Source organism: Mesocricetus auratus, unplaced genomic scaffold (assembly GCF_017639785.1).
Source record: "Mesocricetus auratus isolate SY011 unplaced genomic scaffold, BCM_Maur_2.0 Super-Scaffold_100006, whole genome shotgun sequence".
Classification (NCBI taxonomy): Eukaryota; Metazoa; Chordata; class Mammalia; order Rodentia; family Cricetidae; genus Mesocricetus; species Mesocricetus auratus.
The window spans coordinates 105,282,000-105,297,222 of record NW_024429190.1 but is presented as its reverse complement, the minus strand read 5'-3'; the positions used below and the strand labels follow the sequence as shown (position 1 = coordinate 105,297,222).

Genomic DNA, 15,223 nt, shown 5'->3' with positions numbered 1-15,223 from the left:
CGGTGTGAGGGCTTCCGTTCCCGGCCGGCGGCGCTGCCTTCGCTGGGTGAGCGATCAGAAGCCCCGGAGGTGGGGAGGATGAGCGCCGTCGCCTCCAGCAAACGCCGAGCCCCGGCCCCGGCGAACGTGGCCCCTCTTTTGCCGGTCCCTCGCCTCCCTGCTTTCGGCGTCCGTCCTGTCGCCGGGCGTTGATGAGAATCGGCTCCTCACATTTTCTTTTTTTCTCTCCCCCACCCCACCCGGGTCGACGTTCGGGGAAGCGCGGCCTCGTCCGCACGAAGTCCGTTGTCTCTGTAAAATGCTTGGCTCATCCGGTTTGCATTGGGGCCCGCGACATGAGGGCTCCGGCCCCCCGAGGGCAGCAAGCGTTGTGCAGTAGACCGCCTCGGTCTTTGTGACCTCTCCCGCCCCCGGCGGGGTGCTGGGTCGAGTCAGCCTCTGGCGTCGTCGGGGGTTGCTTTGGTGGCTTGGCCCCAAGCGCCTTCAGGAGCTCGTCAGGAGTCTCTGACCCCAAACCCTACAAGTTCTAGCGTAAGCGCCGGCTCCGTGGAGTCGGTACAAGCCCGCGGTCACCGCACTTGGAAGGCCGAGGCCGGAGGATGGACAGAAGACAGTCAAGGGACAGCCTGGGCTTCTTGCGGAGCGAACTCCAGGCTGACTTGACACACACCTAGACCCCCGGCGAACAGAGAAGCCGGGTGGATGAGGAGGGGAGTGGGCAGGCGGTTACAGAATCGCTAACTAGAGTTTCTTTGCCCCCGAGTAGCCATCGTCTGCTGCTGCTGAAGCTGGGAAGACACCTGGGGAAAATGCACCGGGAAAAATCCGGTGCTTGCAGGATCGGCACCCGTGGTTCGGGTGGTCAAAGAAGACCAGGGAGTCTTCAGCAGAGCTGAAGCAGCTGCCGTGGCGTCCTTGCAAAGGAAGGGACTGCAAGCCAGGATGCTTAGCTCTGAGGAAGAGGAGAGACTGCACAGAGACCAAGCCTTGGTGTCTGATTTTAAACAGCAAAAACTGGAAAAAGAGGCTCAGAAGAACTGGGACCTTTTTTACAAAAGAAACAGTACCAATTTCTTCAAGGACAGACACTGGACCACCAGAGAGTTTGAGGAGCTAAGATCGTGTAGGGAGGTAGGCTGGGGTGTCTCAGGGCCCTGAGCTGTCTTCATTTGCCATGGGTAGAAGAGAGATCTTTTATTACATGGAGAGTGCGCTCCCAGCTATGCACCTTCTCAGGAGCTGTCTCCTGTGTTTAGGGGCTGTGGCTGGGACCTGGGATGCACAGATTAGCTTGGGCTGGATGGCAGTGAGCCCCCAGAGAGCCTTCCCAGCACTGGAATTGCAAGCGTGCTTCACCATGCCCAGCTTCTTACGTGAGTGCCCGGGGTTGAACTCTGAGGTCCTTGTGGTTGTGTGACACTCACTGTACTGACTTGCACTACCCTAAAGAAAATGTATGAAGCCTATCAAAGTGTACCTAAGGAGAGTTCTGTTTTGTTTTGAGTAATTTCAGCAGTCTCTGGGCTGTTTAACAGGAAAGAACTTTTAGGGTTTCCTCTTTAGATTTGTTTATTTCGTTGTCTTAGGTGTATAAGTGTTTTGCCTCGGGTATGTCTGTGCACTGCATGCATGTCAGGAGAGGGCATCAGATCTACTGGGACTGGAATTGCAGACAATTCTCACTTGCCATATGGATGCAGACAACGGAACTTGGTTTCTCTGGAAGAGCAGCACATGCTCTTAACCACAGAGCAATCTCTCCAGCCCCTTAATGTTGTTTTCTACTTACTTAAAGCCAATCTGAAAGTTAGAAATATTAAATATTCAGAGTAAGGTATTTATAGTAGTTAGTGGTAGTCGTTAATGAACCATTCACTATAACCCTTTTCTAAGAATTTTATGTATGTTCTCCTAGTTAAGCTTCATAGCAACTCTATGAAGTTCATTAGCATTCTCATTTGAAGGAAAAAAAAATCAAGGCGCAGAGTATAGAAATGAGTTACCCAAGGATAGAATACAGAGGCAAAAGAGCAGCTGGGATTTGAGGAGAAAGTGAGCCCCATAGAGTCTGCGTCTGCACTGTACTGATGGCTGTCCTGGAACAGATCCGCCTGTCTCTGCCTCCCGAGTGCTGGGATTAAAGGCGTGTGCCCCCAACGCCCAGCGTTGTTGTTTTTCTTCTTCTTAATACTAAACTGCCCAATGTCGGGTAATTATAAGTAAGGTACCCCTATTGTCTTTTCCTTCTAGCTTGGTGTAGTTCTTCATTGTGTAACTTTTGTGTTCTCATTCCTCAGTATGAAGGTCAAAAATTGACTTTGTTGGAAGCTGGATGTGGGGTTGGGAACTGTTTATTCCCACTTTTAGAAGAGGATTTGAATATCTTTGCCTACGCCTGTGATTTTTCTCCGAGGGCAGTTGACTATGTTAAGGTAGGTACACCATGTTCTGCTCTTCCTGATTCCATAGGTCATTTGTCTCATTCCAGTCCTCTTTTACCAGCCACAGTCACCAAGAATGTCGCTTTCTTTTGAATGTTCGTATAAAAACATTTCGACTCAAAGCAAAGCAAGGAAGTACTAAACAGTGCGTGCCTCTGTGCTTCATTCGTGTCTGCCTTGTAGATCGTTTCTGTTCATTTGCTTTGGTAAGTCAGGTGAATGTGCACATGCTTCTCGGTCCTCTGTGATGAGTGAGGGGGAATAAAATCCCTCAGAAGAAGAATGTGAATATTAAATTTTAGTAGATTATGCCACTTTTCCTTTAAAACGATGTTGCCAAAATATGTGTATATATTTGGGGAGGTGGTTTTGAGACTGAGTTTCTCTGTGTAGCTCTGGCTGTACTGGAACTCACTCTGTAGACCAGGCTGGCTTTGAACTCATAGATCCTCCTGCCTCTCATGGGATTAAAGGCTGTACCACCACTGCCTGGCTGCCAGTTTATAATTTTACCAGTAGTATAAAGGTACTCTTTCCTCTGTTTCCTCAATATTTTTTGTTTTTGCCAATCTTTCTGAAAAAAAAGTCTCAGTATTTTATTTTTCTCATTACTAATGATATTGAAGACTTAACTATGTAACTACACATACCTTTTCTTCTATCATGAACTCCTTGCTTCCATACGTGTTTATTCAGAGCATACTCTATGCCAGTTGCTGTCCTAAGCATTGGGGTAAACAGTGAACGAGACAGAGTCCCCACCTGTGTAGAACTTAACGTCACAGTAAGAATTATCTGTTCAAAAGTGAAAGGTTGATAAATTGGAGATGAGCCAAGTGTGGTGGTACATACTTCTAATCCCAGCATTTTTTTTGTTCTTTAATGAATTTTATTAGATTATGTTCCCTCCAAATTTTTATGTATATTTTCTTTCTTTTAAATCTTTTATTTAAATTAGAAACAAACTTGCTTCACATGTCAATCCCAGCTCCCTCTCCTCCTCCCTTCCTCCTCCCCTGCCCCCCACCAGCTCCCCACCCCCCCCCCACCCAATCCCCACTTTGCTACCCAGGGAGGATGAGGCCCTCCGTGGGGGAATCTCCAGAGTTTGTCATTTCATCCAGGACAGGGCCTATTCCCTCCCCAATGTGTCCAGTCTGAGAGAGCATCCCTCTATGTGAAATGGGCTCCCAAAGTCCATTTCTATGCCAGGGATAAATACTGATCTACTACCCAAGGCCTTCTCACTGACACCCATATTCAGCGGGTCTGGATCAGTTCCATGCTGGCCTCTCAGCCATCAATCTGGGGGTCCATGAGCTCCCCCCTTGTTTAGGTCAGCTGTCTCTGGGCTTCACCAGCCCAGTCTTGACCCCTTTGCTCATCACTGCTCCCTCTCTGCAACTGGGTTCCAGGAATTCAGTTCAGTATTTAGCTGTGGGTATCTGCCTCTGTTTTCATCAGCTACTGGATGAAAGCTGTAGGATGGCAGATAAGGTAGTTGTCAAACTCATCATCAGGGAAGGACATTTAAGGTAGTCTCTCCACTATTGCTTAGTTTGCCAGTTGGTGTCATCCCTGTAGATCTCTGGAAATCTCACTAGTGCCAGATCTCTCCTCAAACCTATAATGACTCCCTCTATTATGGCTTCTCTCATCCTGCTCTCCTCTATTCTTCCCCCAACTCAGCCTTCCTGCTCCCCCATGTCCTCTCCCCTCGTCTTCTCCCCCTCCCTTTTTCCCAGCTCCCTCTCCCCTCCCACCATGCTCCCAATCTGCTCAGGAGATAGTGTCCCATTACCCTTCTCTGGGGTACCATGCATATCTCTCTTAGGATCCTCCCTGTTTCCTGGGGTTGTAGGCTGGCACTCCCCTGATCCATGTCTAAAATCCATATATGAGTGAGTACATACCATGTTTGTCTTTTTGTAACTGGGTTACCTCACTCAGGATCTTTTTGTAACTGGGTTACCTCATTCAAGGTGGTTTCTTCTAGTGCCATCCATTTGCCTGTAAATTTCAAAATTCCACTGTTTTTTCCCACAGAGTAGTACTCCATTGTGTAAATGTAACACATTTTCTCTAAATCAAAAACACAAATGACAGTTTATGCTGGAGAGGATGTGGAAAAAAGGGAATACTCCACTGCGGGTGGGAGTGCCAACTCATACAGCCACTTTGGAAATCAGTATGAAGATTCCTCAGGAAAATGGGAATCAGTCTACCACAAGATCCAGCAATTCCACTCTTGGGCATATACCCAAAAGATGCACATTCATACAACAAGGACGTATGTCCCACTATGTTCATAGCAGCATTATTTGTAATAGCCAGAACCTGGAAGCAACCCAGATGCCCCTCAACTGAAGAGTGAATAATCCCAGCATTTTTAATTCACATTATTTCTATTGTGCAGTCATCAAATTCACTCATTGTTTCTAAGAGATATATTCCTCCAATATACTCATTTGTAAAAAGATTTATTTCTCTTATGAATTTAGTTAACATTTTTTTTGGGGGGGCACTTAAATTTCAATCTTTTTGTAGTTTCCATCCCTCATATTACCTCTTACTTTTCATGTTACCTGTCTTTAACATTTTAGTGTTTATAACATTTTAAGATCTATTTTTATATTATATGTTTAATTATGTATATAGATAATAGTCAATGCTATAGGGAAAACAATATATTTATTTACCAGAGAGAGAGTCGTACAATCTAGGAGTTAGAAGCGTGGCTGTCTTCCAAGAGAAAGAGAGGCTCCTTTTCCTTTCACTTCCTTTTATCTCTACCTGTGCTAATTTACTTGTCCCCGCCCTCATGGGCGGATAGCTTTGTGGGGTTCACTCCTACATATGTGTATGTGTATATTTTTGCATGTGGGTATGTGCACAGGAATACACATGATCCCCATGTAGCTAGAGTTATTGATAGTGATGATCTGCCGTTGTGATTAATAGGAGTTGAACCAGGGTGCTCTAGAAAATCTGTGTGTGCTTAACTGCTGAGCTATCTGTAGCCCCCTCATGTTCAAACATTTGTTTGTTAGCTAACTTGTTTGTTTCTATATATATTGTGTTGGTGTGTGCATCCTTGTGTGGGAGGGGGCATGCATATTCCATGACATTGGTGGAGGCCAGAGGGCAGGTTGCTGAGGTCAATTCTCTCCCTCCACCATGTGGAATCTGAGGGTTGAACTTAGTTAGGCTTGGCAGCAAGTACCCCTGCCCACTGAGTCACCTCACCAGCCACAGTATCTATAACATTTTAATAATTATTTTAAATGCCCCAATTCATAGTCTCTCATTCTATGCCATATTTGAGTCTGGCTGTAATGATTGCCTTCTTCAGACTTTTTTTCCCTTGCTTCTTGGCATCCTTTATGCTTTTCTGTTGAAACTGCACACAATATTAGGTCAGTACATACTGAAATGAATAGGGATTTATAATCAGGAGTTGGGCTGCATTGATGCTGTTGGTACAATTTCTTTTATGTTTCGTTGTTGCTCTGAGTACCGGACACCTAAAACACCTTTGTATTTATTTTGTGTGTGTGGGTATTTTCCCTGCATGTATGTATGTGTGCCATGCTCAAGCCCATGGAGGTCAGAAGGCAGCTGTGAGCTGCTGTGTGGGTGCTGGGACTCACTCCCAGGTCCTCTGGAAAAACAGCCAGTGCTCTCATTTCTGAGCCATCCCTCCAGCCCCATGAAAACTTCTATTTCTTTTCTTGCCCACCCTCTCCCAGATGCTGTGGAGTAACTGTAATCTTGGGCTTAGGAAGAGAAGGTCCCCCTGCCTTCTCCCTGGAGTTAGAGTGGTATGTCACTGGTGGCCATCGCTGCAGCTTTAGGTAGCTTTTCTCCTGCAGAGACACCTTTCCTTGCTAAAAGGATGTGAGCAGAAGCCAGCACTAGAAGAGCAGCGTCCTCTTTGTGAGAGCCTGGCAGTATCCCTGGTGGAAACACGTTCAGAAAACAGCCCCTGCGGCTTCGTCCTTTAGTGCCCACTCTGGGTTCCAAACCAGTTCTAGTTTTTCAGCGCTGTCTTTCCAGACTGGAGTCTGTGCCTCAGGTAAGCAAGCCCCTGAGGCTTGGATCCCCCTGAAGACACTGTTTTTCTCTAGATTTAAGGTCACGGGTTCTGTGATTGTTCTCGTTTGATGGTTTCACAAACATGTACATGCCATGCCATCATTTTGCCTTTTTTTCTTCCAGTATGGGAGTCATGTCTTTCCATTTGTGTTCATCTCTAAACTAAAACTAGAAGTCTTTTAATGTATCTAGTAGCTGGTTTTCAGAACACAACACATTGGAGTATTTGTTGTCATTATTATTTACCTTTTCATCTAATTGTCATCTTAATCTTGTCATAAAATACTAAATTCTCACATATACACGTGGGTCTATTTGGGAATCTTCTGTCTTAGTGAACTATTTGTCATCATTCTCAAACCACATTGTTTTATTACTATATTTTGTAGTATGTTATGATGTCTGATGTATTTCCTTCTACTGCTAAAATTTCTTTATAGGAAAGTCATACGTGAGGGCTGCCCCTCCCTTCTCCTAAGGTCTCAGTGACAAATCAAAGCACAGTGGGACAAAGTTCACTCTGGAAACCAATGAGTTTATTAGGCTTTCTTATAGAGCACACATCCAGGATTGCTTGCTGGGCTATAAGTGCTCACCCCCAACAGACTGCACTTGTAAAGCTTTCACCCTGCAGGGATGAGGACTTTCCTGTAGCCTCCTAATGGAACATCCCTTCCTTTGACCCGTGTCTCTGAAATAGGGAGCCACTGGATACACCAGTGAGGGTCTCGTGACCCTCCCCACCCTTCCAAGAGGTATCCACAATCAGCAAGCCTGGCTGCAACATCCTTTTGCTGAATTCTCCAACATAGTAATTGCTTGGCTTGGAGTACAATCACTCTTCAACATGTAGTTTATCGCTTTAAAAACTGACTTTTGTACTGGGTGGTGGTGGCACACACCTTTAATCCTAGCACCTGGGAGGCAGAGGCAGGTGGATCTCTGGAGGTCAGCCAGGGCTACACAGAGGGAAAAAAAGTTGACTCTTGCAGAGCTAGAGATACAGTTTGGTAGCTAAAAGTGCTTCCTGCTCTACAGAGGACCTGGGTTTGATTCCCAGCACCTACATCCAGTGGCTCAAAACTGCCTGCAACTCCAGCTCCAGTGTACTTACATGGACAAAGATAGACAAATAAAAAATAAATGAAACCTTTTAACACTAAATATTCCTACCCATTGCCTTGCATATTTATTTATTCATGTCCCCATACACGATAAAAAAAAAGCTTATTCTCTGCCTTGATGATACATGTGCTGGAATCTACCAACCAACCAAAATATGCCAGGAATAAACTTGTTAGAAAGAAAGGTAGGGTCTACAGCCATACCACCTTGAACATGCCCAATCTCATCTGATCTCAGAAGCTAATCAGGGTCGGACCTGGTTAGTACTTGGATGGGAGAAAGAAAGGTAGGTTAGGATCTTTAGTCTTTTATCTCTAGGAAATATGTCACATAAGAACTTTGGAGGCGGTGGTGGCGCACGCCTTTTAATCCCAGCACTCAGGAGTTCAAGGCCGGGCTGATCCGACAGCCTCCAAAACAATACAGAGAAACCCTGTCTCGTAAAACCAAAAAAAAAAAAAGAACTTTGGAGGCATCCCAGATCCCAGTAGGGTGAACTGGGAGAACTTCTCATAGAGTGTAAGCTTGTCAGGGATAACCAACGGAGGGTTGGGAAGCAGCTGCCAACTTTGTATTATCCTTTTAGAAAAAAAAAGGTCTCTGAAGTGCTTAGTTTTATATAAGTGACAAGACTATACTCTGCCCTCAGTTAAAAACAGTTTGCTGAGCCAGGCAGTAGCAGCACACGCCTTTAATCCCAGTGCACGAGAGGCAGAGACAGGCAGATCTCTGTGAGTTCAAGGCTAGCCTGGTCTACAAAGCTACATAGAGAAACCCTGTCTTGGAAAACAGAAGAATAAAACAGAACAAACAAAAAACAGTTTGATGAAATGCTTCCTATACAGTATCAGATAACAAGTGACCATTCTTTGTAGCAGTAAACACGTAGAGACAGGATCTTTCTTCGGTGCTGCATATATTCATAACCTGTATCAGCAGGGTGGTTATATTAAGTTCTTTGTTTTTTTCCCTTTCTAGCAAAATCCTTTATATAATACGGAGAGATGCAAAGTATTTCAGTGTGACCTCACTAGAGATGACCTCCTTGACCATATCCCACCAGAGTCTGTGGACGCCGTCACACTGATCTTTGTGCTCTCAACTGTTCACCCTGAGAAGATGCACCTCGTCTTACAAAATGTGTACAAGGTTGGTGACTTGATGTCTGTATGTGAGGGTTGACCGCCTTGGCTCACTTGCCTCCTTCTCTGTAAGGCTTGTGTGCTGCGGTCCCAGCATCTTCCCATTTCCAGTGGGTAGACTGTAGCCAGCATGGGGGGCGGCTTCTCTGGCATAAAGCAGTGCTGGGTTTATGCAGTGCATGGCTGCACTTCAGAGCATGGACAGCCCCAGAGCAGTTACCTGGGATGTGTAAGGTGAGAGGACGTGTGATTAATGTCAAAGTACAGTCAAAAGGCCTAGATTCTTTTTTTTTTTTTTTTTTTTTTTTTGGTTTTTCGAGACAAGGTTTCTCTGTATTGTTTTGGAGGCTGTCCTGGAATCGGCTCTGCAGACCAGGCTGGCCTCGAACTCACAGATATCCACCTGCCTCTGCCTCCCGAGTGCTGGGATTAAAGACGTGCGCCACCAATGCCCAGCTCAAGACCATTTTTGACTCTTTTTGAAAATAAGTCAGCATGATGACATACAGCTTCAGCCTCAGGAGGGTCAAGAGTTCAAGATCATTCTCATCGATAGAGAAAATTTGGAGCTAGCCTGGGTTACAAAAAAAAGCTTGAAGTCACATGATTCAGGACAGACTATGGCACCTATCTCTGAGCCTGTTTCCTCTTGGTTCTAAGGCTGAGGATGTCAGTGAGTGATGTCACTGCTTTGGAGAGCTGCAGTGGAGCATTCATGTAGACACTGTAGTCATTTTCAAATGATTTTCTGTGTACCATTGGTGTGGTGACAAACACCTGTAGTCACAGCACCCAGGACACTAAGGCAGGAGAATTTCTATAAGTTCAAGATCAGCCTGGGCCACATAGTAAATAATTACCAAGCCAGCCAAGGCTATGTATATAACAAGACCCTCTCTCAAAAAAAAAAAAAATAGAAAGAGGGTTGGGGGAGGATAGGATTATGCAAGTGCATCAGCACACGCTTTTCCAAAGGAGACAAAACCTGTGGCGTCTGTCATTTAAAACAAGTGTGCTGTGCTTGATGAGATGGTGTGGGTCTGTGGAACACCTGTCTGTGGGACTTGCGTGGGGTGTAGAGTAGGTGTGTGCATACTGTCTACAGCACAGATAGAAGGCGGGCTCAGAGGGAAGGATGCCTTTCCTTATTCTTCTCACATGGTGCGGACTTCCTGATCCAAAGAGCCGAGGGTCAGGCCAGAACCCAGCACTTGAGGCAGGGGATCAGGAGCCCTTCAGAGCCAAGTTGTCAGAAACAGAGAGCTGGGAATAGTAATGAAGGAGGTGGCTCATGCCTATGGAAGGCAGAGTATGTCTTGTGTGCTTACTCTTATGTGGGGTTTGAAACTCTGTGATCCATTGCAACCAAAAAATAGCTTTTTTTTTTTGGTTTTTCCAGACAGGGTTTCCCTGTGGCTTTGGAGGCTGTCCTGGAACTCACTTGGTAGACCAGGCTGGTCTCGAACTCACAGTGATCCACCTGCCTCTGCCTCCCGAGTGCTGGGATTAAAGGCGTGCGCCACCAACGCCCGGCCCAAAAAATAACTTGTGCAGCATTTTATTTTGGGTTTTTGGAGACGGGGTCCTCTTGCTATGTAGCCCTGGTGTGCCAGGTACCCAGGTACTTATTATGTAGATCAGGCTGCCTTCAAACTCAGAATGATACTCGTGCCTCAGCCTCATGGGTGCTGGGGTTTACAGGTGTGTACCACTACACCTGACATGTTTTTTAAAAGCAGCCATTCATATAAAGGTATCTTCCACGCCTGCTTTCATAACTATCACAATTGTATTTTATGTGACTGCATTCCTCTGAGTTATATGCAATCTTCTTTCCTTTTTTGCAGGTATTAAAACCAGGCAGAAGTGTCTTGTTCCGTGACTATGGGCTGCACGATCATGCCATGCTTAGATTTAAAGCTGGGAGCAAACTTGGAGAAAATTTTTATGTCAGACAAGATGGAACCAGATCCTATTTTTTCACTGATGGTAAGAGGAATGGAGTATCTCCTTGGTGTTTCATTTTGTCTCTGTTTACTTGACTGCATCATCAGTGGAGCGCTGCTTGGGCAGCTGTGTGGCCATGCTAGCAAAAGTCCCAAACCCTTAGAACAAACCTTGATATGCCCCACTTCCCAGTACCTGCTGAGTCACAGACCCAGGTCTGGCCTGTGGGGAGTGATGTGGGATAATGCCCTCGTTCACTGCCAAGGTTTGTCACTCCTTGGTTTAATAAAGTGCTGATTGGCAGTAGTCAGGTAGGAAGTATAGTCGGGGCTACAGACTAGAAGATTTCTGGGAAGAGGAAAGGCAGAGAAGCAGTTGCCAGTCAGATGCAGAGGAAGCAAGATGAGAATGCCATACTGAGAAAAGGTAGCAAGCCACATGGCTAAACACAGATAAGAATTATGGGTTAATTTAAGTTGTAAGAGTTTGTTAGTAATAAGCCTGAGCAATAGGCCAGTCAGCTTATAATTAGTATCAGCCTCTGTGTGTTTATTTGGATCTGAACAGCTACAGAACCAGGTGGGACAGAAGCATCTGTCTATAGGAGAACCTGAAGGTCTCTGCTGATGGTGGCTAGTGAGTGAGCCTGGGAGAGTAGACAGGCCTCTGGCATGTCTTGTGTTGCCAGTAAGCTCAGCGTGGTGACAGAGTGTACTTTCCCAGACCAAAGGCAAATCCTTCTTGAATAAAAGTGATTAGGTCTGTTTTCAGATAGACTAGTTTGCTACACAAGAATACAGGGAATGTAGCTTAGTTGATAGAGTGCTGGCCTAGCATGGGTTAGATTCTGGGTTCAGTCCCCAGCACTGCATAAACTGGTATGGTCGCACACAGGACTTAGACCTCAGCAATCCAGAGGCAGACGCAGCATGATCAAGAGTTAAAGATCCAGCTGGGAAAATGGTTCAGCAGTTCAGAGCATTTGTTGTACTTCCTGAGAGCCGGTTCAGTTCCCACGCCCACACAGTGGCTTCCATCTGTACCTCTCTCTAGTTCCCAGGAATGGAGATCAAACACCTCCTCTGACCCAGTGGGCAGCAGGTATGTACATGGTGCACATATTTCATGCAGGCAAAACACTCAAACATAGAAAATAGACAATAGTTCAAGGTCATTCTGTCCCTCAGCAGTTCCTGGGCTACTTGAGACCCTGTCTCAATAAATGATTATAGCAGGGCGTTGGTGGCGCTCGCCTTTAATCCCAGCACTCGGGAGGGAGAGGCAGGCGGATCTCTGTGAGTTCAAGGCCAACCTGGTCTACAGAGGGAGTTCCAGGACAGCCTCCAAAACAATACAGAGAAACCCTGTCTCCAAAAACATACATACATGCATACATGCATACATACATGCATACATACATACATACATACATGGTTATAGCTGGAAGGGTGGCTCAGTAGAGGGTTTGCTGCAGCACCCATGTGCAAAGCCAGGTGTGGTGCCTCGTCCCTGTAGCCCTGATGCTGGGAAGGCAGACACTAAAGATCCCTGGAGCTACTGGTCAGCTAGTGTTGTTAGCAATGCCAGGTTGGTGAGAAATCTTGTCTCAAGAAATAGGTAGACAAGGACAGCCAGGGCTATGAAAGAGAGGCCCTGTCTCAGGAGGGAAAGAAAAGGTAAGGTAGAGGGAGGGCTGGAGAGATGGTTCTCTGATTAACAGCACTGTTTGTTCTTCCAGAGGGCTTGGGTTTGAATCCCAGCAGCCACATGGCTACAAATGAAGTCTGTAGCTTCATTTCCAGAGGCTCTTTGGACTGCTGTGGGCACCAGACATGCGTGTAGTGAACATACAGACAAAAGATCGATGAACATAAAAACACTTTTTTAAAGTGGGGAGTGTAATAGAAGAAACATTGATTCTGTTGCACACAGATGCACGCATGAACACATAACATCCCACATCCAAGATAATAATAGAAAATACTTTAAAGGGCATTTTGGATCAGAAAATACTGAACATCATTTCAGTTTTTAAGTGAAACTTAAAAACATTGGTTTAAGTCTGCCTAGTAATCTGGAGAAAAGGATCCTTTACCTTTTTCTAGCTGTGTGGGTTTGGAGGAATTAGTTCGTTGTTTTGTGCTGTTAAGGCTTATACTCCGAGCTTCAAGCATGCTAGGCGAGTGTTCCACTGCTAAGCTGTGTCCCTAGTTCTTTTACTTTTTGGTTTGGGTTTGGATTTTTGCTTTTGTTTTTCCAGACAGGGTTTCTCTGTAACTTTGGAGCCTGTCCTGGAACTCATTCAGTAGACCAGGCTGGCTTCAAACTCACTGAGATCCATTTGTCTCTGTGTCCCGAGTGCTGGGACTAAAGGCATGTGCCATCAACGCCTGACTGCTTTTTGGTTTTAGGGTTAGGTTTGTTTGTTTGTTTTTAGGGGGGTTTTATTGTATTTTATATGTATATGTTTTGCCTGCATTGGGAGTATGTGCACCATGTACATGCCTGGTGTGTGTGGAGGTCAGAAGAGATTGTCAGATCCCTGGGACTGAAGTTATGGATAGTTGTGAACCTGCATCTTCTGCAAGAAAAACAGGTGTTCTTAACTGCTGAACCATCTCTCTAGCCCCATAATTTTTAGTTTTTTGAAACAAAATCTCAGTCTATAACCCAGACTGTCCTTAACCTTACAGCACTTCTGTCTTTGCCTCATAGGTATATAAACTAAAAAATGAGTGTGTGCACTAAAATATACAGTGTCGGGTGAAAATGAAGCTGACCAAGGGCTCTGATTGGCCACATCTGGTTAACCCTTTAGAAGTGATTAGGAAGCCCCGGGTATCTGCGTAGAGCTCCCGAGCGTGGCCTCCGCAGTGACGCCCTGAGCAGGAGTCGTCTGTCCTCTTGATTCTGCTTGTTGGATCCATCGTATCTGCGAGATGTTTTGCTGGGGTGAAGTTATCCTCAGGCTCTCACACCACCTGGTGATTCCCCTGTTGTAGTCACAGATATCCTTCCTTTCTGTAAGCTGAGTTGTTTCTTTCTAGTCATAATTTGTATTTACTAACACATGAACAAGCCAAGTTAGGTATGCCTTTGTTGATGCTTTAATTGGAGGTTTCTGTTTGGGTCTTAAGACCATGAGAAGTAGGAATGTGTTTTTTAAGAAAAGGAAGGAAGGAAGGAAGGAAGGAAGGAAGGAAGGAAGGAAGGAAGGAAGGAAGGGAAAGGAAAGGAAAGAACGAAAGCCTGGCGTGCTAGCCTGACATGTTTACCCAACACTGGAGAGGCTGAAACAAAAGCATTAAAAATTTCAGGCCAGCCAAACATGTAAAATCCTGTCTTGGGGGTAGAGGGGGAATCAAAGAAGAAAAGAAACAAATAAAATTTAGCATTGAACTTTCATTAAGGGGGGGAAAAAGCCCTGCAGCCCATCTCAGTTCTCACCCCTCAGAGCTCACTGCTGCTTGCCTTCCAGAATTCCTGGCGAAGCTCTTTGTGGATGCGGGCTATGAAGAAGTGTCAAACGAATATGTGTTTCGAGAAACAGTGAACAAAAAAGAAGGCCTTTGTGTGCCACGAGTTTTCCTTCAGGGCAAGTTCCGGAAGCCTCCAAAGGACTTAGACCCTACCATTGACTCTGCTTCACTTTGAAGAAAGGAGTGTTAAACTACTTCATATATTTTTATATCCTGAATTTTTAAAATTACATTTGTAAGTTTTGTATTAAGAAGTGAGGGGACTGCTCAGCAGGCTGTGCAAGCCTGACCACTCAAGTGTCACCCCAGGGGTCTGTGTCTAGGAAAAAAGACGGGGTGCTGGAGAGATGGCTCAGGGGTCCAGAGTGTTGGCTGCTCTTGCAGGAGACCTGGATCCATTGCCAGCACCCACGTGGCAGCTCACAGCCATCTGTAACTCTAGTCCCAGGGATCCGTGGGCATGGCATACCCTTTCTGGTCTTTTCAGGTGGTACATAGACACACATGCAGGCAAAACACCCAGATTAAAAAAGAAAACATCCAGGTTTGGCAATTTGAATCTGTAATCCCAGCACTCCTACCTCAAGAAAAGCAGAGATAAGAATCATCTGGAAGCTCCAGGACCAGCCAGCCTGGAGTACACAGTTTGGCAGATAAAAAAAAAACAAAAAACAAAACGAGACCTGGCCTTAGAAAGGTAGAGGGTGAGAACCAATGCCTAAGAATTGTTCTCTGACTGCTACATGTGCATAAATGAGTGAATGAACAGTGAGTGTATTTGCACACAGAAAAACAAGATTGTAGGTCAGTCCTGAAAGTCAAGTTTTGTGGTTTAGCTGCATTGTTCAAATCTCAGTCTCCACAAAGGAAAGCAGGGAATCAAGCGTGTAGATACAAAAATTAGATGTGCAAATCAAGCATTTGATAATAAATAAATCAAGACAATTCTTTGATCCTACCATTTATTAAAGACAAAAGCAAATTTGCATACTAA

General features: G+C 45.4%; 1 protein-coding gene and 1 long non-coding RNA gene across 4 annotated transcripts in view; both read left to right on the top strand.

The window, feature by feature from the left end:
- Nucleotides 1-15,223, top strand: part of Mettl6 (methyltransferase like 6) — a 15,571-nt gene extending 348 nt beyond the window's left edge. The window contains exons 2-7 of one of the 3 annotated variants that reach the window (XR_005877928.1): nucleotides 767-1,131; nucleotides 2,298-2,432; nucleotides 8,640-8,810; nucleotides 10,651-10,792; nucleotides 11,645-11,851; nucleotides 14,229-14,367. Coding sequence is in view for 1 of the 3 variants with exons in the window: in XM_040747850.1 (XP_040603784.1) it covers nucleotides 943-1,131; nucleotides 2,298-2,432; nucleotides 8,640-8,810; nucleotides 10,651-10,792; nucleotides 14,229-14,404 (813 nt within the window). In the remaining 2 variants the exon portion in view is untranslated. Of the gene's footprint in view, nucleotides 1-766; nucleotides 1,132-2,297; nucleotides 2,433-8,639; nucleotides 8,811-10,650; nucleotides 10,793-11,644; nucleotides 11,852-13,465; nucleotides 14,117-14,228 lie in introns of those variants that run through there. The other 2 variants (XR_005877927.1, XM_040747850.1) reach the window with 2 other exon arrangements.
- LOC121140965 lies at nucleotides 13,247-14,116 on the top strand. Its single transcript, XR_005877929.1, has 2 exons — nucleotides 13,247-13,346; nucleotides 13,569-14,116. It is a non-coding gene; the product is annotated as an uncharacterized LOC121140965 (long non-coding RNA).